This window comes from Pleurodeles waltl, chromosome 4_2, assembly GCF_031143425.1.
Source record: "Pleurodeles waltl isolate 20211129_DDA chromosome 4_2, aPleWal1.hap1.20221129, whole genome shotgun sequence".
Taxonomy (NCBI): Eukaryota; Metazoa; Chordata; class Amphibia; order Caudata; family Salamandridae; genus Pleurodeles; species Pleurodeles waltl.
In genome coordinates this window covers 116,955,529-116,982,548 of record NC_090443.1, presented here as the reverse complement: position 1 = coordinate 116,982,548, position 27,020 = coordinate 116,955,529, and the positions used below count along the sequence as shown (strand labels likewise).

Here is a 27,020-nt window from a genome sequence, read left to right as displayed (position 1 = left end):
GACAAACGAGATAACAGTAGACAACTCAGGTAGCTTAGATGATGAGGCACTGGAAGCACTGCAGGACCCAATTGGAAACATACAGGCAGTGCAGAGGTGCTGAGCCTTACACCCTAGTTTCGAAACTCCAAAAATACTGACTTAAAGTGTAGGATCCACAACACAGTAACAAGGAGCCCATAATTACATTCGGAAACTGTCTGACTTGTACTAAGGGGCCTGCTGACCATAGGACACCATGATGCGGGAGAAAGAACAGAGGCCACCCCATCAGGGGAAGATGGACAAATATGCCAGAGTGGTCACCCCTCCTACAGAAGAAACAGCATCACATCCCGCACAGACGGGGCCTGACATGGCGCATTAATACAGGCGATACAGTCCTCCCGAGTGGCCCTAGAGGGAGGTTTGGGCGAAGTCCAGTTCAGTTCATAATCTTTATTTGGCTATAACTAAAGTAAGTCATAAAAGCACATAAACAATAAAATACAATAAATCAAAAGATTCAAATACTTAAGATCATAAAATAAATAATCGAGCTGCATTCTGTCACCATTTACAAAAGTACAATAGAAACTGTAAACTAATTTTTAAAGTGCAGTAAGGCTTTTCCTAACATGAATTTCTTTTAAAATATTATTTGCCACCCTATAGCACACATTTGGGGAGTCTAAAGATAACAAAAATTCCAGTTCATTCTAGTAATTTCTTATATTGAGATCAATAAAAAGTGGTTTGAGGTAGACGTTTCTAAGATGTTCATAGAATTTACAGAATAAGACAAAATGCAATGTGCATTGTTTACGAACTGCATCACAAGAGCATCTAACAGACTATTGTGGAAATGCTACTAGGTGGTGCGCAATGCCCAATCTTAGTCTAGTTAAAACAAACCAGTGCTGCATGTTGGTGACTATGGAGAGATAGCCAAACCTACTTGCATCTAATGAGTAAGACAAGTAAAGGCCAACAATGGTTTTAGTAGATTCAATTAGCTTCCTATCGACCGCCTTGTATTGCATAAAAGTGTCCTTTATACATTTTCTAGATAGTGACAGCAGGTCCGCTGATTTAGGTTTTATAGATCTATTAAAAGCAGATTTAAAGAGGACTCAATAAAAGCCAGCCTTGGCACATGGCATTATCCAATTTCATACAATCTAATATGAGATCTTTTGTAAAGCCAGAGGCTTCCTCAGGGGTGTGGAATTTAATCAAATATCTACTTTTCATTGGACAGGTTGCTTCTTAAATCTACTTGTCCTCTAATAAAAATCTACTTGTCGCTTTGGCGCCATGTAGTGCTGCGACAGATTATAGCAGCCATCTCATTATGTACGAGCTCTGATAATAGCCCCTCTGATTATTCCAGTTCTACTACTATAGTAGGGCTTGAATATGTACAATTTAAATTTTTACTATGGCAATTTCCTTATTTTACCACCATTCCGCAGATCTACATACTGGGGCTGGAGGAAGCAGAAAGCAATACTTCCAGGGCTGGAATGCCTTTGAGTCTGCAAATCTACTAATTTGCATGTTTTAAGGATTTTCACTAGCTCTCCTCTCATCTTTTCCCATAATGAGAAAGGTTGGAAATTTACTCCTGACAATGACAGAAGCAGAAGTTCTTCCGCAACTGGGAATAAAGTGGTTGGAGGGAAAGTGAACTAGTAAAAGCTCAACAGATTTTCGCATGAGCAAATCTACAGATACACATTTGCTCGTGCTAGAATCCAGTTCACAAATATCTACTAGGTTTACGATTTCCTGGTCTACCAAAGACATACCATGGATGCACTTTTATGACTTTCTTTAAGAATTGGGTCCCTAATTAGTTCTGGCATTAACAAAGATGTTTTTATTAAATTTCTATTTCTTTATCGGTTGGCTTTACTGTGAGTGATCGCATTCTGCTCTTCCACAAGGAACATATTGGCACACAAAGTAGTTTTGTTCAGTGCCAGGAACTACTGTGGAAATCAGTGGCGTAATGAAACTGGCGGGGCCCCCCTCTATACTCACTCAAGGCAGGTGCTGCAGGGGGCCTTGTGGAGGGGGCCTTTTACGCCACTGGTGGCAATGTGTGCTTTTTGAGACCAAAACAGTGTTTGCTACAATGGTGAGTGCTTGGCAGCTCTCTCAACAATAAAGTGCTACAGAAGCATTGTCAAAACAAGACAAGCATTCACGAAACCAAAAGACTCTAAAAAAAAGTCAGATCAGTTGGCTTTGCCATTTCTTGTTCATTTTCATGCTTCCCAAAATCATTTTGAAACTGGTTACACTGAGTTTCCGTTAGGAATATTTTTTGGAAATACTAGGTTGCATCAACACATTTTACTAAATGATGCTTCAAAGAAATAGCACCTAAAATGTCATAGTAGCGAAACGATTTTTTTCCTACTTGCGTTTTTACCGAACATTTTATTTTGAAAGCAAAGAATCATCACTCCTGCTTACAAGCTATTGCAAATATTTGCATCTAATCGGAGAGCATTCTGGGAGCCTCATATTGTTAAACTTTTTAAACATGTACATTTTCTTTTAGTGGAACCATTGTCAGTAGTGCAGTGTGACCTTAAAATGTTTATTAACAGCACTCACACTAATAATTAAGGCTTCCCATTAATGAACCATAAATACAAGTTTGAACAGCATTAACATCAGCTTAACACACACACTACCTCAACTGCAGACAGTTCCCTTCTCTATAAACTTGCAACTAAAGGGTTTGTGCTGCAGGGGGTTTTGTCTACTTGTCCCAAGGGCAAAATAAACATGAAAACTTGTTGCCCTTCACCCCAAACAATATGTCCCGGGTGTCGGGCTATAGGAATTCCACATCCCTCCTTCCTTAGACCATATGTTGTGCCATAAGAGCAGAGGTCTCACCTGTAGCACATCTTCCAAATATTGTATGCCCATTTCTTGATGTGTGATCCAGTTAGAGGCTGAGTGGGTAAACATAACATGCATTTTAGAAAACAGTTCTCCTCTATTTGTAGGGGAGTGCTCTTAGTGTAACCCCACTCCCCTGCACCATATGCTACCGTAGATAAAACTCTGGCCCTGCAAATGTTCAACATAGTGCGTATGGGGCAACTCCCTAGTTTACTAGCAAATCTGAATATAGTACCTGAATTTCTTCTTAGGTTGTTCCTGCCTAAACAAACCAGCTCGTCCCACTGCCCGTTACTAGAGTACAATACCCCCAAATTATTAAAACAATTGACAGTACTGATTTCCATTTTCTCAATGTAGAAATTTCTGCATTTCTTTACTTTCTTGCCACAAGCCATTGTAAATGTTTTGGATTTGTTAATTATCATACCCCTTGATGACATAAACTGTTCAAATCTGCACATTAGTTTCTGGAGCCCCATGGGTGTTCTTGAAATCAGGCAACGTCATCTGCATAAAGTAAGGCAGGAACAGGGCGTCCGGCCACATATTTATCCACACTATTAATAAATAGGGAGAACAATAACGGGCAAGGACGCAACCTTGGCGGATACCTCTCCCTAATTTAAAAGAAGTGGTGCATTCTCCTAGTTGGCCAAAACAAACTTTGCATGTCAAATCTCTATATAGGAGAGCCAAAAAATAGATGACATACCTTGGGGCACCCATCTCTAATAATGTAGGCCATAGCTGGGCATGTTCCACAAGATCGAAAGCGCTACTGATGTCTGCAAAACATAAATCTAAAGCACCTTTTTTGGCATTGGAGTACTTCCCTATAATTAGGTCTAGGTTAACACATTGCTCTATGGTACCTAATCCTTTCCTAAAACTAAACTACACTGGGGATAGGATGTTGTTTTCCATGACCCAGTTGTTTAATCTTTCCAGAAAGATTCTACTAAGGGGGTCATTCTGACCCTGGCGGTCGGTGACCGCCAGGGTCACCGACCACGGGAGCACCGCCAACAGGCTGGCGGTGCTCCGTCGAGCATTCTGACCGCGGCGGTTCAGCCGCGGTCAGAAACGGAAAGTCGCGGTCTCCCGCTGACTTTCCGCTGCTCGGGAGAATCCGCCATGGGGATTCTGACACCCCCTACCGCCATCCTGTTCCTGGCGGGTCTCCCGCCAGGAACAGGATGGCGGTAGGGGGTGCTGCGGGGCCCCTGCAGTGCCCATGCCATTGGCATGGGCACTGCAGGGGCCCCCGTAAGAGGGCCCCACAAAGTATTTCAGTGTCTGCAAAGCAGACACTGAAATACGCGACGGGTGCAACTGCACCCGTCGCACCTTCCCACTACGCCGGCTCCATTCGGAGCCGGCGTCCTCGTGGGAAGGTAGATTTGCCCTGGGCTGGCGGGCGGCCTTTTGGCGGCCGCCCGCCAGCCCAGGGCAAATCTCAAAATACCCTCAGCGGTCTTGTGACCGCGGAGCGGTATTTTGTCAGGGGAACATTGGCGGGCGGCCTCCGCCGCCCGCCAATGTTGGAATCACCCCCTAAATGTTTTCAGTGAAGAATCCAGCAATTAAATTGGTCGATAATTTTTTGGTAGGCCTTATCTCCTTTCTTATATATTGGTATAATAAAGGAGGTGTACCAGGACAATGGTATGTCACCAGATATGGACAAATTGAATAGTTTAGTCAGAAATGGTACCCAAAATTGGTATTATGTTTAAAAACATCCACTGGTCTCCATTAGGTCCTGGGGCCTTACCTTCAGCGCAAGCTAAAATAGCAGAATAAACCTGATCCATAGTAATCTGTGGATAATTGGGTTGCCCCAGCTCAATCTGCCCGATTAGATATACCGACGGAGTCCCTTCCTTAAAACCTCTGAGTAGTGGGCCACCCATGTTGCACAGTCTACACTTGAACCCAAATCTTATGGCACCCATTCTGGTAGGAAGGGTACATTAATTGTTTCCCAAAACAATTTATCGTTGTTAGTATCTGTCACCAGGGCTAGTTTAGACCGTTCCTCCACCATGTAGCAGGTCTTTGCCCGGGCACATCCTGCGTGCGTTCCACACAGCGAAAGCCCGAGTCTCAACTAAGGCACCTTGGGCGCGTCGGAGCGTTGTGGGCGGCCTCCTCCCTCTGGTCTCCTGGGAGGTGTGGTTCAGCCCAGCCTTTTGCCCCGTGTCACTGAGCAGCGTGGGCGAAGTCAAGTCCGAGGTCTCCCTCCTTCGACAAGACCTGCAAAATGTGGCAAAGATGGTCACAGCAGCAGAAACACAAATATCTGACTTGGAAAGCACAGTACGGACCCTCAGAAAAGAAATGTCAGAAATCTGTATGGTGACTAAAGACGTGGTATGGAGACTAGAAGATGCAGAGAACCGAGCCTGGAGGAATAACCCTTGCTTTGTGGGTTTTCCAGAGGGAGTAGAAGGCTCAAACATGCAGCACTTTCTGGAGGAGTGGCTCAAACAAATATTCCTCAAAGAAAGATTTTCACCCTGCTTCACTGTCGAGCGACCTCATTAGGCATTGAGTAATAAACCACCACCCAGAGCCCGATCAAAGCTAGTTATAGCTCGGTTTTTAAACTACCAAGATCAAGACTTGATCCTCTCGTAGGCCAGCAATATGAAAGAGTTATATCATGATAACTCTCAGATACAAATCTTTCTAGATTACACACGCAAAGTCCTGCGTCAAAGACGCACCTTCGATGCTATCAAGGCTAAACTACGGGCCCTCTAGATGCAGTATATGTTGCTATGCCCAGCTAAGCTGAAGGTAATCTTCCAAGGCAAGACACCTTTTTCAAACTCCTGAGGAGGCCTGGGAGTGGCTAGAGGAATGACCACGAATGAGCATTCTGGGAGAGAAGAGATCCGAACTAACACAGACACAGGGGAGGCGAACCAACCCAGGGAGAAATACATGACTAAAAGAAAGGGGCAAACCCCCCCAAAACAAAAAGAGGACCCAGACAGTGGCCATCCCAACTAATGGCTAACCACACCTCATCATCCTCAGATTCAGAGGGAAATCATCCAGTCACCACAAAGAGAAGCAAGGTGAACACCAAGTCAGTGTCACCATCGAGGGATCCACTCGCAACAGAGCAAGAAATGAAACCTGACTCTTTGCACCCACTAGCAGCGGCCATAGGTAACCTAGAGCTAGAATCCATGGAGCCTGAGGCTCCACCACCTGACAACACTGCAGCCAACTCGATTGAAACACTGTAGATTACCAAAATATGGACAATTCAGGGGCACATGTACATAGACACCTCTCATCCAGCGGTACCAGCTCAATGGAGTGAACCAGATTGAACTTTGGTTGTACCAACCTCTGAGCTGCCGCCTTCCAAAGTGCCCCGCCCCAACCACGTTGAACTAAGTGACAAGTTGTGGTAATAATAGGTAGGGGGTGGGGTTACAGACCTCTCCAATCTCGCGGTTGAGTAGTTGCAATGTTTGGGTAAAACCATGCTCACAGAAGAGGGTGGGGGGTGGGACCGGGGAGTTGGGAGGTCGATTTTCTAATACTTTTAAGAGAGAGTTGAGCAATGCAAAATGGAGCAGATCAAAGCACATGGCTAGACGGAGATGGGGCCCACACACTAAGGACGCTCACACAGAGACACACAGGAGCAATGCCCAGAGAAACAACGGGATATTCATGGATACACAGTATTGTCCTAGAAGGTTAACGGTCTAGGCAATTGATCTTTGGCGGCGCCTTCACCCAGAGATCTGGCAATACTCTTACTTCTCCGGTACACATAAGGTCTTCTCCCGCCAAGATTACATCCTACCTTCTACGTGAGAAGTGGGAGAGGTAGAAGAGGTGAAATACCTAGCAAGAGGGCTGTCAGATCACTCACCCCTACGGCTAGCGATGAGGACTCGGCCCCACCATGGGAGGGATTGCTGGAGACTGAATGCCTGGGAGCTGAAAGACGAGAGGGTAGCCCATGAGATTCGGGTGGAGACAGAACTGTATTTTAAGGAGAATAAAGACTCTGTAACATCAGCAATCCTGCATAAGAATACCAGGGGTTAGTATATGATGAAGCAAAGTCTCAGGCATTACAGACACAACACTGCTTGTATGAGGCGGGAGATAAGGCAGGTATTTTTTTTTTTTAGAGATAAAAGCATGCTGGGTACATACAATTCAACGGGCTAATGCTGAGAGCTGTGTACGGAACAGTGGGATAGCCGGTGAGTTTGCACAATTTTACAGGGAACTGTACAGAGAACACACACTCACAGGCACATCCTAAATAGGGGGCTACCTGGACAGAGTGCACTTCCCGCAGTTATCGATAGAGACTCAGGAATCCATGGAAAGGGCGTTGAACTTGCCAGAGGTCAGATAGGCCATAGGCAAATTGAGACCAGAGAAAACACCCGGACCCAGTTGTCTTCCCCAAAAATATTTTATGTCCAAATCTCCTTAACATGTTTAACAAGGCTAGCGAGAAGGGCATCCTCCCACGGCATCTCCACAGGGCCACAACAGTGGTGATTCCGAAGGCCTGGAAACCCCCCCAAAGAATGTAGCTCCTACCGTCTGATTTCCCTTCTTAAAATTGAGATGAAGATCCTAGCAGCAATACTGGCCACAAGATTGATAGCAGTCATATCTCCCATGATTCACCAAGACCAATCAGGCTTTATGCCCAGGAGATCTATGAGGTTCAACCTTTGCAGGCTTCACAACTGGCTGGACGCAGAGCAATCGAGAAAAGAGCCCCACATACTGTTGTCCTTGGACACCAAGAAGGTATTCATCACGGTCCATTGGTCCTTCATGATGCGAACGCTGGAGAGGTTTGGGCTCAGGCCCAAATTTCTGGGATGGATTACATTATTATACACAAACCTGGTAGCTGCAGTTCATGTAAATGGGATCACATCTGTTGATTTTCCTATAGATAGGGGGACGAGACAGAGTTGCCCTCTCTCCCCATTGTTGTTTGCCCTCATACTAGAAGCCCTGGCATGTGTCGTCCTCTCACATCCATATATCTTGTGTTTCCGTATACAAAAGGGGAAGGGAGAGGACAAAAGGATATCCCTATTTTCAGACGACGTCCTCTTATATATTACCTGTACAAGAGAGACGCTACCCCGGAAACTTAGAACATTTGAAGACTTTGGCTCATACTCCGGTTAAAAGATCAACTGGGCCAAATCGAGTCTACCTGGTGGGAGGCACCTTGGGGCAGTTTGAAATACAGAGTAATTTGCATATAGATAAGAAGGGATTTAGGTACTTGGGGATCTATGTGACACCGGACCGGGAGCGAAGTCTCAACGGAACGTATTAGTGGTCGTGGTGGACATCCATAAAGACGTGGAGAGATGGGGGAACATACCATTGGCGTTGTTCGGTTGGGGCAGCGATGTGCAAGATGATTATCTTGCCGAAACTACTGTACGCTTTTCAAAACACATACATTAAACTACCAGAGACCATTTTCATCAGATATGAAAAGGAAGTCCGAAAGCTGCTCTAGAATGTAAAACACCCACCAGCGCAAACCCTATAACAGGGGGATTGCCCTCCCTGACAAACCGGCGTATTACTGGGCGGCGCACCTCATAACCATCAACGACTGGACACACGCACCCGGAGACCACCCACATATGTGCTGGATAGAAGCCAGTTTGAGAGCAAGTAATAGCTACACTACCTCTATGGGGGGAAAGGGGTAAAGAGACTACTACTGCCCACACAATTCACTATAGAGGACCGGATGAGGGCGGGGAAAAGATGGGTTCGCTCGTGAAACTCATAAGCGAAAAACCTCAGTGGGAGGGCTCCTGACTGACAGAGATTAGGAAACTCTAGGGATTTGGGACATGACACATGATGGAACTCCAGACTGGGAGACCTGATTGAAGATGGGGGACTCAAGACATTCAATGCCTTACAAAAGGAATACCAACTGACCCCAGCACAACATTACAAATACCTACGGCTTACACATGCCTGGCAGGCAGAGAAACTAGACCTGGCAGAGCTCCCCAATTATGCCCCCCTCGATGGGAGACTGCTACTGGGACAACTGGAAGGGAAAGCAATTTCATGGATGTATAAAACAATTAACAATAGTATGTCAGACACGTTGAGAGGCCTGAGAGAGAAATGGGAAGGGGTGTTAGGGGTCATGGACGACCCTGACTGGGAGGCAGCCCTAATTCACCCATGTGAAGTTGCAATTAAAACCCGACTAATACATTTGAAGATCCTTCACAGAGTTTACTAGGATGGGGCATGGCTTCATAGATGCAGGAGGGCTCATCGCTAGATTGTCTGAAGTGCGAGATGAACAGAGTGACATATTTACACACCCACTGGAACTGCTCTCGCATCCAGACCTTTTGGTCTAAATTCCTGGGAGAACTGGGGGCGATACTTAGGGTAGAGATTCTGGCAAACCCTAAGCATGTGCTACTGGGAATAGCTATGACATAGACCTACCGCGATCTAAGCTCCTCTTTAGCAACCTGGGGCTCGCAGTAGCCAAGAGGGACATGGTGAAGCACTGAGGAGCACCAGAGATACCAACATCAAGGGAATGGAGGACAGGTATGGATCTTTACCTTTTGGCTGAAGAAGTAAAGTATAAAGTTAGAGGATGCCTGAGGGAGTTCAGGAGGGCCTATTACGACACCCTAGAGGGAGGTGAAGGGGGGGCACAATCCAAGTTGAGCACTACCCTGCCAAGATAGTGGTTCCCAAGACAAGGACTCCCTGGAGGCAAGAGGCTCTGTTCAAATATCAAAATAAACTGCTGTATAGCTCCAATCTGAAGATGTAACAGATATCTACTCTATTGCCATTGCTGTTTTCTGGCCGACTGGTGCATGTTGTTAAGTTTGACCAAAATGCAAATAAAAATATTTTTTAAAAAACAAAACATAAATTGTTGGTGATGTCATTCCTGGTTTTCAGATATACAGTGGCCAGTCAACCTCCCTCTCTCTATTCTGTCCAGGATGAGATAAATGAGGTAAAGCATTACCACTCCTTAAAGGATGGGTAATGCTTTGCCTTTCCTTACATCCTGGGTGCGGTTTTCAATGCACGGAGGCTAACGTATTCTGTCTGACTGCTACACGGTGCTCACAAGAGTAGTACCCAATCATTGGATGTTCATATGGTGATAAATGTGATATGTAACAATTTGTACCAAATGCCAATAAAAAATTATACTCCAAAAAAAAGAGAAGTGCCCATTCTTATTCTCAGTCTTTGTATAGCAAAATGCCCAGCCATTGACAGTCCACATCACTTAAGGCCTTCCTCACCCACTGGCACAGTCAAAAACTGCAACCTTTTCCTTACACAGCAGCCCTCACCAAGGATCTCCTCCTCTGACAATGCTAGCATCTGCAGAAATCTGCTGCACCCCTACAACAGCACCAGGGACAAGCAAGAAATACTCCCCACATCAATCCTCCACCAGAAGGACATCTGACCTCAGGAGCCCTCGAATGGGCCCACATGTCATCTCTCCCTTTTCCCTGAATGTTTGCCCTGTGCTCTGCAGAGGCTGGGCGAACCTCCTAGAGCCATGTAGAACAATGGGGCTTGCAGGATCCATCCTAACAAGAATGGATTCTAACATACAGAGGCCATCCCCCCTACCTGTCAAGATTCACCAAACTCTTTGCTCCTTTGGAAGCTCCTCTGTGGTCCCCATTTTCCTTAGCCCCAGAGGAGGCTCACCTGTCTCCTTTATTCTGGGATAGCTTGACTTGGTCCCAGCCATTGTTGCTCATTCTATGCTTGCTAGAATTCACAAATGGTAAAGGGCCAGCAGCCTTCTTCACACAAGTAGTGGCCCTTATAAACACTTGATTTAGAGCCTCTTCCCCAGCTAGAGTTGTTCCCCTCTGCATACAATCTGTCCTCAGAGGACCAGGTACTGCTGCTGCTCCTTGCCCAATAACATACATGCCAATAGATCAATTCAGGTGGGAGACTACCGATTTTTAACACCAAAAATGGCTTTATTTTCGCTGTCTCTCACCTGAAAATGCCTCTCCTTCTATAGAAGTCAATGGGAGAAATACATTCTCCAGATTATTTTTTTAAAATCTCCCACTTTCCACTTCTAAAATGTTGGAATGTATGCAACAACCCTCACTCTCATGGTACACCCAGGTCTGATTTCATCAGTCTATCAAGGCTGGGAGTAGCTTTAAATGGATTAAAGAGGCCCGAGATGGCTTCAGGATTTCGCTGCCTCTGTATTCCGTGCTCACACATTTAGCTGCAGCAGCCGCGTGTTTCAGAGGAGAGCTCTGAGCACCGGCACTTTTCTATTTACACATTAAGCACTGCTCTTCAGTAACCTGCTAATCCATCTACCCCTCGCAGAAAATATGCTACTGTTCACTTTAGGTTTCATGGACCACTCCAGAAGCTGCTGAGCACCTCCACTCATAACAGCTCAACACTTTTGCTTTACCTTTGGTGGAGGTCCTCACTGTCAAGCATGCTCCTCTGCAGGGCAGCATACCTTTCCCACAAGGACAAGAAACTGCTGAGGATTTTGCCTGTGTGGTGTATTTTTATGGCTGCCATCTCAAGAACGTTCTTTCCACATGCCAGTGCTAACAACCACTGTCCACAGTCCCAGAGTTCTCTTTGCTACCACTACTCTTGCCTATTTGATTCCTAATACCCCAATATAAGAACCTACAACCTTAACACCAGATATCTTTTACAGCTCACAACTCAAATACTCTGGATGGGGAAAAGGGCTTTACAAATGTCTTATTGGATCAGGATGGAGTGTAGAAGTGTGCCCTACTCCATCTTCACTCCTTTTGCACATTAGTTTTAAGAAAAGCTTTTTGACTACACAGAAAATCTCAGCATCAACTGCAGCCTGTTATACTCACTTGCTTTGAAAGAACACAAGGGTGGCTCTTTGACTTAATGATATCATTAAAGGGGCGAAGAGTGGGCACATGCATTAACAAGATTTATTTTTGAAACAGGAAGCATTATTAGGGTTAAAAAAAACAGCTTGTGAAAATCAGCAGATAAATATGGTTGGAACAATACACAGATAACTCAGGCTTCAGACCTTGTACTTCTCAAGTTGTATATATTTTAAAATTATGACGTCTAACTGGTATGCTCTTACTTTGTAAATTGGAGAAAGGAAGCTTCAATACTCCAGTGGCATTGGTGGGTGCTGTCATTCCGGGCAGGGTGGCGACGGTTGCTGTGGGAAAATTCCAGACAGTCAAACCCTGCTGCCCACCGATCGGACTGGCAATGCTAATGGGAATAAGAAGAGGTTGTGTGACTGTGGTGGCTGGAGTCATCACTCCTGCCAGAAGGGCTGCTATGCTGTCTTGAGTCAATAGCTGCAAAAGGGAATTAAAACAAACAAAATTATGATTAATGGCCGATCAATCATAGAGCTACACAAGATTCAGATGGCCATCAGACCCATGTTAGAATTTGAAGATGACCACTGATATTGTAAAAGGTCACCATTGCAATTTATTGCATGTATATTTATGTCAACTGAGTATCCCAAAAATCTCGTATAGGTCTGGCTAGTGTGGATCAATGCTGGACTACCCTATTTCCAAATATCAAATGTATTAAGGTCAACAGATCTCTTACTGGTTACAAATGGTTTATTCTTCGATTATCTTAAAAAATTATATCCAGGGGGCAACTCCTAATGGCAGCTGGAGAGCAAAGTGTGAACAAGTTTATGTGGTGCTTGTTATACGAAACATTTGTGTGTTGCACACCCTTAGAACGGAGTTAGAAAGTAACTATACCTAATCTGTTTTCTTCACCTCAATTAACTGAAAACCTGCTCTTAGACAACTGTTTTATAAATCATTGTAAGTGAGTGCTACATATCTTGGTTGGACATCGTAGAGCAGGAAGTGATGGATAACCGGTAGATACTGGTGAAGGTAGTAGCTGGGGATTGGGCTGTGATCAGGTTGCTGACAGGCGATGCTGTGTAGGGTCCAGGTGGGAAGGTTGGGCAAGGCTGAAGGCAAGGCAGGACCGGCCAGGAAACATTGTCCATGTGGGGCTCTGATCAGGGTAAGGGAAAGGGGTGCCAATTGTCACCAGTCCACCTGTGCCCTAAAAAACCCTCGCAGCAGTTTTGCATTGACACAGCCCATATAGACCTTAAACATTTGAAAACTGTGTTAAACCTTTCTTTCTTTGACCGGTAAATCGAATATAGACTTGACTTTAACCTATATGGTGTACTAATATTTTTTTCTCAACCGTTTTTTTCACACTTTCATGTGTTATGATTACTTTGTGCTTTGTGACTATTTTGTAGAGAGACCTTAAAACCCTGCTGGATTTTTGTGAAACACCCAAGCATCTACTTTACCAGGAGAGCGGTGGTTTGTAAAAACATAAATACATAAACTTGCAAATCAGATTTTCTAATTTTGACTTGACCGCCAGAGCTCTTCATCCTTCATAGTTCAATACAATGGGTGCTGTTGTCTTGGGTGATAACAACACCTGTTATCAGAACTTTCAGACTTATGTGAATTAGCACTGGACAGAAGATGGTATTTTTTATCAGTGGTTTGAATGAATGATTGTAATACAGATTAAGATATGTTCAGCCATTAAACTGTAGACTTTAACCACCCAATTATGCTAGGGTTCTAAAAAAAAAAAGTTCTGTCGGTTTATCAGCCCTCTTTGAAAACATTGACCATTATGGAGCAAATAATTGCCATTCCACGAATACAGTATCTGTCTTTCCTTCTTCACTCACCTGTGGAGCTGCTTGCAGTGCAAAAGGAGTGACTGTCTGTTGTGGCTGGCTGGCTGCGCTGGTGAAGACAGTTGGTACAGGAGTTGGTATCATTCCTTCTGATGACTTTACTTCAGGTTAAGATAGGAGGAGGAAGGCAGAAGTGGTTGAAAATATCCTGTTACAGAGGATTCCATAGAAGCATGGGTCATCATTTCTAGAAGTGCACCCTGGCCTTGTTAAATGTGCAAAGCCTAGTTACAATCCCAGCTAAGAGACTTCACGAATCAAGTCTCCAGATGAGATGCCTTCACACAAGAAGTCACTTATCTATGCGTATTTTAGACATACTGCTGTATGGCAACACAAGATGAAAATAATAATAATACTATTACTACTACTACTACTACTACTACTACTACTACTACTAATAATAATAATAATAATAATGTTAGGACATAGACTCAATTCTGTGAAGTCTTGTCAAATGTTCTTGGCATCCAAATAAAAATGTAATTATGAAATATGCTCCACTGCCTACTATTGAATTCTGAGCAGTAGTATGAAACATCATCAGAGAGTGCTCATTAGGTGCAAGACAGAAAGCATGCAAAATATATATCTAGAAGAAGCACATAACATTTATACAAATCTAGTTATCAGACAGGGGCATGCTTTTAGAATCTAGTATTTCCAACCTTTGACCAACTAAACCCAGGTTTAGCATGATTAAAGTCTTTCAGAAAAATATTTCTGAGAACAATTATGGTATATGTTTGACAACAGATGTACAATTTGAGGTGTACACCATTTTTCTATGGATTTGTGGTTATCTGCGTTATCATATTGTTCCTGGCACATATTTCACTTGAACAAATACTCTACACAACTGCTTTTGAACATATATCAGAAAAACCTCAGACTGATGGAATGCTCTCTCCTTTTGGATTCCTATTACTCAAGGAAGGCCTCCTACCCACTGGCTCGTGAGAAGGTGTCTCTGGGTTTAGCTGCACTGCTTCTCTGGCTGGCTCGCTGATCTCACCAGGCAGATTTCCGGTAGCTTCTGCGGCTTCTGGCTCTGATGCCTTTGCCGCCTCTTCTGCTTCGACTGGGGCATCAACACCTACTTCCAACACTCGGATCGTCTCTTGGCCTGACATTACAATAACCTGTAAAGTAACAAGATCATCAATAAAGTATTCTTTTCTATCAGTGTTAGCCATATAAGCAACTATAGTCTTATACTGGTGTTTTGCCATTTAGCAATAACATCTTTTTCATCTATCACAGTTATATAGTGACTTCTCACTTTCTGTTTTTCTAATCACACATCTGTTCTTTGCCAATTTTGCCGCCTAAAATATGATATTCTGGCAATTGTCTGTGTTGCATCTCTGCACCTCTCTACTCACTGTCAATCCTCAAGGCCTCAAACAATCTCTTAGTCTAATAGTCTATTCATATATCTATTCTATTCTTCTGTTGAATCAGCAGGCTCGCTGTGAGCATCAACTGCCTTGATTAGCCTTTCTATGTCTGCAGTGTTCTCCCAATATTAAGTCTTCCAGTGTAAAAGACAAAGGTCGCAAAACTGTATTGACTTGCGCCAATACCAACTGCATTATTCTCCATTAGCTGAGGTGCAATAACTAAGCCCTGAAGTTGATGCACTACAGGGTTCCCTCACACCATGAGGGCCTCACCTCCCTCCCAAGACTGCGTTTTTGTTCATATTTCTGAGGTTGCCAGCCTAAGTGTTATGTAAGAAGTATCTTGCCAAAATCTGCAGAAAAAATATAATTTTATGTTAATCCATTGCACTAGCTAATAATAAACTGGGTTATCTTCTTTCCACACTTCTGGTCTTTGAAACTCTTGATCAAGTTACAGATTTGTTTAGACCATAGACATATCAACGTCTACGGACACTAAAGCTGCTGGTTCAGCATCGAGCTTTGCCACTGCACCCATTTGAGATTTTCTGCTTCTGACTCTGTCACCTGCAACTCTGTTTACTTTGTATTAGGACAACCAATGTCAGTTGCATCTAGGGGTGATCAATTCCTTCACTAGCACTAATCTTCTTTCCGTATGTTTTCTTGATATATATATATATATATATATATATATATATATATATATATATACACATATGTATATATACATATGTATATATATATATATGTATATATATACACACATATATATATACACATATATATAATAATATATATATATACACATATATAATATATATATATACACACACACACACATATTATATATATATATATATATATATATATATATATATACACACACACACACACACACACACACATATATATATAATATATATATATATATATATATAATAATTTATTATATAAACTTAGTACCAGGGCCCAAAGTATTTTTGGTAGTCTACTGCAACTGGTGTCGCTCAGTTCCTGTCACTGCTGCTAAATGTCAGTGACAATAATGCCGATGTAAATTAAATTGGTACTTGGGATTTTAGATTTAAAAATAGGCACACAGCGCCACCATATGTTGGATAAATATGTGCCAGTGTGTAGAAAAAGGTGCCAGTCACGAGCACCAGACAACACTGGCACAAATTACGCTCTAGGAATATTCTAATATGCCGTTTAGGACAATGGGATGATCTGCTGTGAGAGCACCTGAAAATATTAACACTTTTATTATCGTAATTGGTGACCTTGTTCAAACTTATCCTTAAAGCCATCTCTTTGAGTGGGACCTTATTACACAATTTACTTTACAAGTATATGAATGCAAAGAGTTACTTAGGTCTGTCACCTGGCTTTTCTGAAACCTTATAACTTCCGAACAACTCAAAACATTACTTTGGATATTGAGACTTGTTGAATGCATAATTATACAGCTCACTCCCCCAACCCTTCTCTAAGTGCACACGTTTCTTCCAAACTTCATGCATACTGACTGGAGGCCCTAATTTTCTAATAGGAACCATGTGCACACAAGGTGCAGAAGTGGCTGGGTGCTCCTATGGCCAGGGTGCTGCAGGTCTGCTCCCCAAATTTCAAAAAGTTGTTGTAGGAAATCACCATCTTTTGTGTGGTGTAACATATTTTTGCCTCAACTGTTTTGCTGCCCGTTGAACTCTGTTCGCTTTACCCCTACTAACCCGTAGGAAAGTGCATGTACTCCTCCTGTTATCCTGTCACATGAAGGAATTTTGTATACCCCGGATTAGAATATTTAACTTATCTATAAGAACCTAGTATATGGTACAAAGTGTACCCAGGGCCTGGAAGTTAAATACCACCAGTGGACTGCAACACCTATTGTGCCATCCACCACAGTGGCAATGCAAACATGGCTTCAGGCCTACCAGTGTAGCGTCACTGCAGTAGTGTAACAACTGCAATCCGACCTGTCAAAATAAACTATTTTCACAGCTTAACTCCTTCCTTTTAAAATATTCAGGCCTACCAGTGTAGCGTCACTGCAGTAGTGTAACAACTGCAATCCGACCTGTCAAAATAAACTATTTTCACAGCTTAACTCCTTCCTTTTAAAATATTCAGGCCTACCAGTGTAGCGTCACTGCAGTGGTGTAACAACTGCAATCCGACCTGTCAAAATTAGACTATTTTCACAGCTTAACTCCTTCCTTTTAAAATATTAATAAGTCAGCCTTATCACCCACAAGGCAGGGTGCTTAGTATTTAAAAATAGGGCATATACAAATTAATGCTGACATGTCTTTACTGAGACTAGAATCCAAACACTATTTTTTACTGCAGCAGGCCTAGCTGTCCTATGTTGAAAACCAGAATACAGATTAAACATCCCAAAACTGTATCCATGGAATAGAACTAGGTAGGAAAATAATTAAACAACTGTTTTAATAGTTACTAAAAATGTAATTCGATGGTCAAGTCAGATTTTGAATAAGTATCAAGGAAAGGAACATTTTAGTTACCATATAAGCATCTGTTTGTGGCATGTAGTGCTGTAGATTCACATGCTCTGCATACTCCTGCCGTCTGGATTTCGGTCTGGAGTTGTGCAAGTTGCTTTTCTTCGAAGAAGTCTTTCGAGTCACATGGTTGAGTGACTCCTCCTCTTGGTAATATTGTGCATGGCATCAACTCCATTGCTAGATTGTTTTCCCGCAGGCAGGTGAGAGAGGAGTGTAAGGTATGTGTAAAAAATTTGATTACTAAGCTAAATTTAAATGTACTATGTATTTGCAGCGCCCAGAGTTTTGCGAGGAGGAGGGAGGGCACATGTGAATTTACAGCACTACATGCCACGAACAGATGCTTACAGGGTAAGTAACATATGCCGTTCAGTGGCATGTACGGCTGTAGATACATATGCTCTGCATAGACTGTAAAGCAGTTCCTTCTTGGAAGCAGTGGCTAGCCTGTCCGAGATGCAGTAGTCTGAAAAAGCGTACATTGCACTGCCTGTCCTACACTGGCTTATTGGCATGCTAAAAACATCCACAAAGTGCTTGGTGAAGGTGTGTGGTGTAGACCATGTTGCTGCCTTAAAAATGTCAGCTATACGGCCATAGTTGCTCCCTTTGTAAGAATAGAGTGTGATCTGGGACAAACAGGTAAAGGTCTTATGGCCTTAAGGTAGCAACTTTAAATACATTTGACTATCCATCTGGCTATGCCTGATTTGGATATCTGTTACCTTTATCAGCTGGAGAAAAGGCAACAAAGAGTTGTTAACTTTTCTTAAAGGTTTTAGTTCTATCCTTGTAGAACATGAGTGCTCTTTTTACATCTAGGGTACAAAGAGCTCTTTACGCACCTGAGTCTGGTTGAGAGAAGAAAAATGGGAGCTCAATGGATTGACTGAGGTGAAATTATGAAACTACCTTAGGTAGGAATTTAGGACCAGTAAAAAGAACCACTTTGTCTCTTTGTATTTAGAAGAAAGGTTCTTCTATGGTTAAAGCCTGGAGCTCACTAAAAGGCCTGAGTGAGGTAATGGCAACCAAGAAAGGAACTTTCCATTAAAGAAATTGAAGATGCCATGAGAAAAGAGGCTTAGGAGGGGGACCCATGCGTCTGGTGAGAACAATGTTAAGGTTCCAGGAGGGAGCTGAAGGAACCCTTGGCAGAATTACTTGTTTGAGTCCTTCCATGAATGCTTTGAGGACTGGAATTTTGAAAAGTGAGAGATAATGTCTATTTGTAGGAAGCTCGTGCAGCCAGGTGTAATTGTATGGAAGTGTAAGTTAAATTTGCCTTCTGTAAGTGAAGCAAAGCACGGACAATGCCTTGCATAGTGGATTTGATAGGGTCAATTTATTTGGTTTGACAGTAACAAACAAAACACTTCCATTTAGCTGCATAACAGGCTCTAGTGGTGGATCTGAATGCTTCCTTGAGAGTATCCATACATTCTGGTGGTAAGACAAGGTAGCCAAACTATGACCTCATGAGCCATATTGCTATGTTAAGAGTTTTGGGGTCTGGGAGTCTGAGGGCGCCCAAGTGGGAACTGCGAGGGTCATTGTGAGAGACATTTGCCTGAGCTTCCGAACCAGAAATAGAAGGAGAGGGAGAGGTGGAAAAGTTTAGGCAAATATCCCTGACCAACTCATCCATAGTGCTCTGCTCTTAGATAGTGGGTGTGGGTACCTGGAGGTGAAGTTTGGGCATTTGGTGTTTTCTGCTGTGGTGAAAAGGTCTATCTGAGGGAAACCCCTCTTTTGGAAGTATGGTAAAAGGACATGTGGGTGGAGTTCCCATTTGTGGACTTGTTGCTGCACCCTGCTGAGCAGGTCTGCAAAGTTGTTGTTTGCTCCCAGCAGGTATTCCTCTAACAGGTGAATGTTGTGGTGAAGAGCCCACTTTCATATGGTCTGAGACAGGTGAGATAGCTGTGAAGACCGTGTCCCCCCTATTTTTGTAGGTAATAAATGCGTGTCATATTTTCCGTCTGGATTAGGACAAGAGACAGGTGAGGAGGGAAAGCTTTCAGTGCTAGGTAGACTGCCTGAAGCTTTAGGTAGTTGATGTGTAGAGATTGATGTCTGGCGTCTCAAGGACCTTGTACTATCAGGTCTTGTAGGAGAACACCCCAATCCATCTGTGATGCGTCTTTTGGTGAGAAAGATGTGGGGGATCAGGGTCCAGAAAAGGCCGGCCTTTTAACAGGTTGTTGGTGTTCCACCATTGCAGAGAATGGTGTGCCTGGTGGTCTATCAACACAAGATCTTCTAGTTGACCCTGTGACTGAGACCACAGGCGAGCTAGACATTGCTGCAGAGGATGCATGTGCAACCTTGCATGGGGAACTATGGCAATGCAGGAGGCCATCATTCCTAGCAGACGCATAACAGTCCTCATATTGAGCGTCTGATTTGTCTGAAACGGAGGCAAGGTCACCGGAAAGTTCTGTAGTCGAGCTGGATTCAAGTAGGTTAATCCTAATTGTGTGTTTAAGATTGCTTCCAAGTAAGGTTGAACTTGTAGAGGTTGGAGCTGATAACTGGGGATGTTGATAAAAAACCCTAGGCTGTGAAGTAGATCTACTGTCATCTGAGTGTGTTGTTGGCACTGCTGATGTGTACTGGCTTTGATGAGCCAATCACCCAGGGACATTTTATCTTCGTAGATATGCTGCGACCGATGCCAGGCATTTTGTGAATACTCAAGGTGGGGTAGTCTCTCTCCGAATGGAAGAACTTTGAACTGATAATGTTTGCCTGCTGTGACAAACCTTAAGTATTTGTGGTGAGCAGGGCGATTTGGTAAGTGGAAGTAGGCATCCTTTAGGTCTATTGTTGCCATAAAGTTGCCCTATTGAAGAAGGGGAATGACATCCTGTAAGGTGACCATATGGAAGGGTTCTGATAGGATCTATTTGTTTAGAGGTCTGAGATTGGTTGAAAGACCCGTCCTTTTTGGGGATTACGAAGTATAGGGAGTATTCCACTGAACCTTGGTGTTGAAGGAGAACAGGTTCTGTATCCCCTTTGTGAAGAAGGGCTTGGACCTCCGGCTTGAGAAGTGTCTGATGTTCCAGTGATAACCTCTTTGTGCAAGGTGGACCGTTGGGTGCTGTAGTAAAGGGCAACACACACCAACTGTAATTCAAAAAATTGCATCTACATGATCACATCCCCATGCTATAAAAGAAACATAGGGATGACAACTAGACCAATCAAAGTATGAATAACGGAACATCGCAGCAGCATACGTTGTAAAAAAAAACAGCACAAGAATGTGCACACACTACCTTACGTACGTTACTATTTACGCTGGAAAATACTAGAGGCACACAAACATATGAGTAAGAACAATTTATTCAGAAGGGATCAAAACATTATTTTCCGGCTGTCCAAACACATAGATGGCCTGAATGATTACATTACCTGGAGTGAATTGGACCATTAACATATTCCACATCGGGTCTAAGGCCCTCTACATTGCTGACTTCACTATGTGATGGCCCAGACCTGTGGATGTATTCCTTTTGGATTTTGTGTCTTCTCTGAATTTTTGACATTACCATTATAAATCATCACATTCAGATCCATCAGGGCTTCCATTTCAGGACACTTGGTGAATGTCTATCACATTAACTTCCCTAGTGTGTGAACCAGTTATTCTTACACGTGGCACCTTTTTTCTAGTGTCTATTGTTACACTTTTATCTGGGTTTGCTGTTCCAAGATGGTGGCTGTTACCCATTTTATTCTCTCGTCTCCTCCTTTTTTTGAAGGGTTTAAGCTTCCTTGCCCGTTTTACTTGTGGGACTCTCTACATTGAGACATTAGGCTTGGTTATATTTTTCCAGCAATACGTTGAGGGGCTACTCTGCCCCCCCTCTCCGTGTTTTAGATCTTTTTTGGGCCGCTTTGAACTATCCAACATTGCACCTACAATTTTCTGAACTTCTGGCACACGGTGGCCTCCACAGGCGCAGCCAATTGGCAGCCCTCAGCTCTACACCTATTCAGCAGCCTCCCAGCCTGTTTCTTCATTTCCAAGGAAGCAGAGTATGGGAAGGCTGACTGCTGGATGCCATTCCGCTTTCTTGTGAGTATTACAGTTTTCAGAACTGGCAAGAGCCATCTTGGGTGCTAATGGCCATTATTTGTCTTTCATAGCATGCTAAGTAGTGTTTGAACTGCCTTCACTCGATTCCCAAATGGGGTGAGTTAACCCTTCAAGATTCAGTGTGTGCAATCTGTGCATTATGGTTTCCCATTGTTATGTCACATGTGCTTTTTGTGGTGGGTGCTACTATACTTTAAAGGTTTCACTTTGTTTGATGCATGTACACCTATGGCTACATGTGAGAGCAACAACAATTAGATTTTTATTCCCCTTGTCAGAGGCTAGACTCTGAGCTGTGATACATGGAAACTGCATTATTGATGGTGTTTTGACTCTCTATCATAAGTTGGTTCCGTAATAATAACAAGGTAATAACCTTCCACCAAGTTATGGTGATTTCTGATTGGTAATTATTAGAAACACATACAATTAGATGCCAACCACTGTGTAGATTAGAACAATTGGTACTGAAGAATTGCCATAAGATCAGTATTAAATTGGAACGGCAAGAAACATGTTGAGCCACTGAGCTATTGAAGATCATTGCCTGTCTATATAACGACCATTCTTTTAATTAGACAGATGGACTTGTCTATAAAAAATTCCTCTGACGACCACTTGTGGTAATTTAGGTCACTTATTAACATATGAAGGTGTGAAACCCAAACCAAGCATTATTGACAGAACTGTCAAAGCTTCTCACCCTAAAGAGAGACAGTAATTAAGAACTTTCCTAGGTTTTTGTGAATTTTACTCAAAGTATTTTAAGGATTATGCAGGAATGACAATGTTTTAGGTTTCTGTTAAAAAAGAACACTACTTTAGATTGGTCTCCCATGTGTCAACAAACACTTTGAAAGTATTAAACGTAGCATTATGACAGCACTATTTCTGCAACCTTATGTTGAAGGGAGAGAAACATTTGTAACTGTTGATGCAAGCGCTTCTGGTATGGGTGCAGTCCTTTCTCTAAAGGATGGCAACAAAGAAGTAACTATAGGTTTTGCTTCAAGAAGAATGAAAGATGTAGAGAGAAGATATTCATTCAGTTATTGAAAAAGAAATGTTGGCTTGTGCTTCGGGAGTAGAGAAATTTAAGTCCTACATTTGGGGCAGAAGATTTTGCATAAAAACAGAACACAAACCTTTTGTGGATATTTTATCAGGCAGAAAGATTAAGAAAGCAACAGCAAGATTATCCAGATTAACAACTAAATTGTTGGAATTCAATTTCCTGTTTGTTTACATTGCAGGGGGAAAGAACGCAGGAGCAGATTTTTTGTCTTGTCTTCCCATTGATGATTCATGTGATATTGACGATCATGAAGAAATTGAAGAATGTATTATAGCTAAGGTTGAGGATGTGATAGTGTATTCAGACACTGAAACACAGCGCACTCAGTTGAGAAATGATGATGTCTGAAGTCAAGTCATACATTTTGTGAAAGTGGGCTGGCCAAGAGAAAAGGGGTTGGAGGTATCTTCACAACATTTTAGCAAAGTAGCCAATGAATTATCTTTGGGAGGAGAATTGTTGGTGAGAGGAGACAAATTGATACCACCTGAATGTTTTCATTACAGGATATTGGAAACCGCACGTGAGTCATTTGGGAATAACTGCCATGAAACGCAGAATAAGAAATTACTTTTGGTGGCCTGGAATTGATGGAGATGTTGAAAGGTTGGTGAAGTGTTGAAAAAGACTTCACTCCAGATAATTAGAAGATTTACTGGAAGTTAGAAAGTGAGCAGCTACCAACATACACAAGGGCCCAGGAGAACCCTCCAAAGGACCTAACATTCAAACCTAAGCATCTTAACATTCTTAACTGGAACAAATGTATGATCAATGACAATACTCAAGCATATCATCTAATAATAGAAACAAAAGATATGAGATATAAACAATGTAAATAGCATGATACTAGAACATTTAGCCTATTTTATCCTGCACATTCCTTCACCCTCACAACTTTGTGTCTCTAATCCACACCATTAGGCCCACACCCGTACTTTACATATGGCATTTTACATAAAAGATATCTGACAAAAAGTCCCCTAGTGGATGCCTGTTGGGCATTGCAGCGCTGGCCGGTTAAGGAGAATGCCCTACGATGAAACATGATACCCTTCTGGGTGTGTGAGGGCTCTTGCTCCTGAGAGACCAGACCTCTTCTGGTGCCTCTCATCTTTTCTTCAAAAGGAACTGTATACCCTGGTTGTAATATTTAGCCTAGTTAGGAGCATGTATGCTGGACCTTTGGGCATTCCTGGTCCCTCCTTTTTGTAGATGGTGGTAATGAGCTCCAGGCAATAGCCAGGTTGCATAATGGCTAGTACCCATTTGTCTGTGGTGATGGTATTCCATACAGGGAGAAAAAACTTTAGTCTGTCCCCAACAGGTGTTGTGTGATTGAGGGGGAGGACTGGATAGTCACTGTTCTGCAGTGGGTGTTGCTCCTCGTGCGCAAGCACCCTTGCCTCTATCCCTGTTGTTAATTCTCCTGAGGGAGGCTCTATAGTAACTCTTGGTGTAAGAGCTCTGGGCTGTTTTTGTTGAGAGGTGGATGCCTCCGTGGAGGTGGACTTATATGTACCCCTGTAGCTTGGGCGACGAAAGGAGCCCCTCGGAGTGGAGGTTTGCAACGCTCCTATTGACTTGGCCATGTCTGTGTCCTTCTTCATTTTGTCTAAAATCTATTAGCGGCCCAAAAAGGTGTTTTTTTCAAAGGGAATATTTAGAACTGCTGGCTGGACCTCCTGTTTAAATCCAGAACACCTTAATCAGGTATGTCGTCTAAGAAGGACACTAGTATTTATTCCACTAGCGCAGTTTCTGCAGCATCAAGGGCACAGCAAATGGAATTGAAAGTGATGACTTGCCCCTCGGTAACAATTTGTTGGCCTCTCTTTCTGTGTTCTTCCAGGACGTACAAGAAAAGTTCCTCCATCTCGTCCCAATGGGATCTATCATAGCGGGCTAGCAGGACTTGAAAATTGGCGATGCCCCAGTGGTTGACAGCCTGCACAGCAACCCTCCTCCCAACAGCATCTATATGCTTTCTTTCCTTTTCAGTACGGGGTGTCACCAGTATCCTGACTTAGCCCTCGTACATGCAGTGGTTGCAACAATGGAGTCTGGTGGCACTTGACTCTGAATGAATGATAAGGGGTCTGATGGTGCTGCTTTATATTTCTTGTCCACCCTAGGGGTGATGACCCCAGCTCTGACAGGATCTTTGAAGCGGTCCTTGCATGCCTCATCATTCCTGGCAACATGGGCAAAAACTGAGTGTCCCTGTGCGTAGAGGCTAATGTGACAAAACGAAAATCCTGTTCCATGGATTCCTTGTGCAATTCGAAATTATGAAAGGCTGCCACTCTAACAATGACCTGTTGGTAGGACATTGCATCCTCAGGAGGGAGGGACAAGCTGGGTATAAATCTGTGTTGTTTGGTGTGGTGGGACCTGTGTCGTACATGTCCCAAGAGTCAGGCTCACCTAATTAACCCCCTAGCTCCCCAGTGTCCGATTGTGGTGACCCCTGAGGTGAGGTATTCAGTGGGTCATGTGTAGGCGACAATGATGGAGGAGAGTGGGGGGAGGTGGTGATGGTCATGGAGAAGGATGGTAGCCTTGCCCTTAGTTTTCTTCCTTGGAGGAAAGGGGAGACCCAGATCCTCCTCAAAAGTCAGCCTCCTCTTTAAAGGTGGAGGAGAGGAAGGAGTAGCAGTGATACAGTCAATCCCCACTTGAATCTTCCTCTGGCGAATGTCCAGTTTTTCTAGAATGGGCTTGACAGGGGATGTAGAAGCAGAAGGTGGTCTTGAGTCTTTCAGCTTCGAAGGTTTTGGTACCAAGAGTTTTGGTTTGGAAGGCTGAGGCTTTGTCAGCGCCAAAGGAGATGGAGTTGGCGGCCGGGTCGTCATTGAGGTTTGGTTCGATGCCGTCCAAGGAGTAGGACGTCGATGCCAAAGGCTTAGCCTTTGTAGCAATCTTATGCACCAGGCCAGAGGGCGGGACGGCCAAACCAGTCTTTTGGATCTGACCATGGCCAGACGGCAGTGGTGGTCCGCTGACCTCCAACAGTGGGAGTGGAGAAGCCACAGATTTCTAGGAGGGCTTGGGTGTCAGAGCAGGGGTCACAGACATCACGTGTTGGGCACCTGGTATTTCCTGCATTTCCAAATTCACCTCAACGTCCGAGCCGGAGCTTTCCTTGATCAAGAAGGCGGTTAGCTCTTCCTCTGCATTTTCCTTGCTGAAGATGTCAGGAGTGACATCCGAGGCCTTCTTCGACATATCAAGCCGACGAGTTATGCAGTCCCAAAGGGTCTTCGTTAACTGGTACGACTTGCAGGCATTGCAGTCGATCTCTTTGTGGTCAGGTGAAAGGCACAGATGTCAGGGTGCAGATATTTCGCGTGACAATGCAGGCAGAATCTGAATTGTGTATGTTCTATCACCAGAAGCACATTTTCGATGGAACTGGTGACACGCAGAAAGGAAGGCCCGAACGGGGAGTGCCCCGAGGTATGGTCGGTCAAAGGAGACCAAACCAACACATTTTGTGAGAAGGGCAGAAGTGGAAAAGCGTGATCGAAAACAATACCATAGAGGACAGGAAAGAACCGAAAAAGCATATGAAACGGAGTCCAAGCATGGAGCAGAGGCACACATGTCTGAACCTGATGGCAGTGAGAAAACAATCTAACAATGGAGTTGATGCCCATGGACAATATCACCGAGAGGAGGAGTCACTTGACTTTGTGACTTGAAAAACTTTTTTGAAGAAAAATTACTTGAACATCTCTGGACCAAACACTGCACGGCAGGTGTATGCTGAGCATGTGTATCTACAGCCATAGATGTCATTGAACAGTGTCTTTTAGATAGTTACCCTTTTCCTGCAGCAAGTTACTTCTCCCAGACAGTGATTATCACTGGAATAGGTGTAAAAAGGTTGAGAAATTCCTCCCAAGGGACAAACAATAGGCTGATAAATGGGCAGAGGAGACTCATCTGAATCTCCCAGAATATGCAGGGGGGGGAGGGGGGTGTCTGTGAGTATCCTTTTTGAAATTATGTTGTCAAATCCTGCTTGACAGGTGTGCTGGGTTTGCATATAACACATTGGGCACACTTGAAAGGCAGAGAACAGGATGCAAATTCTTGTGTATCACTGTCTGGTTGCTGAAGGACCCTGCTTTGCCTCACCAGACTTCTG

The 27,020-nt window shown here is 43.5% G+C and overlaps 1 protein-coding gene across 5 annotated transcripts in view; it reads right to left on the bottom strand.

Annotated features, from left to right (window-relative positions):
- POU6F1 (POU class 6 homeobox 1) overlaps positions 1-27,020 on the bottom strand; it is a 200,750-nt gene that overhangs the window by 71,918 nt on the left and 101,812 nt on the right. For 2 of the 5 annotated variants that reach the window (XM_069230900.1, XM_069230904.1), the window contains exons 4-6: positions 14,688-14,883; positions 13,733-13,842; positions 12,098-12,323 (exon numbers count right to left, since the gene is read on the bottom strand). In XM_069230900.1, the coding sequence (XP_069087001.1) occupies positions 12,098-12,323; positions 13,733-13,842; positions 14,688-14,883 (532 nt within the window). Of the gene's footprint in view, positions 1-12,097; positions 12,324-13,732; positions 13,890-14,687; positions 14,884-27,020 lie in introns of those variants that run through there. The other 3 variants (XM_069230901.1, XM_069230902.1, XM_069230903.1) reach the window with 3 other exon arrangements.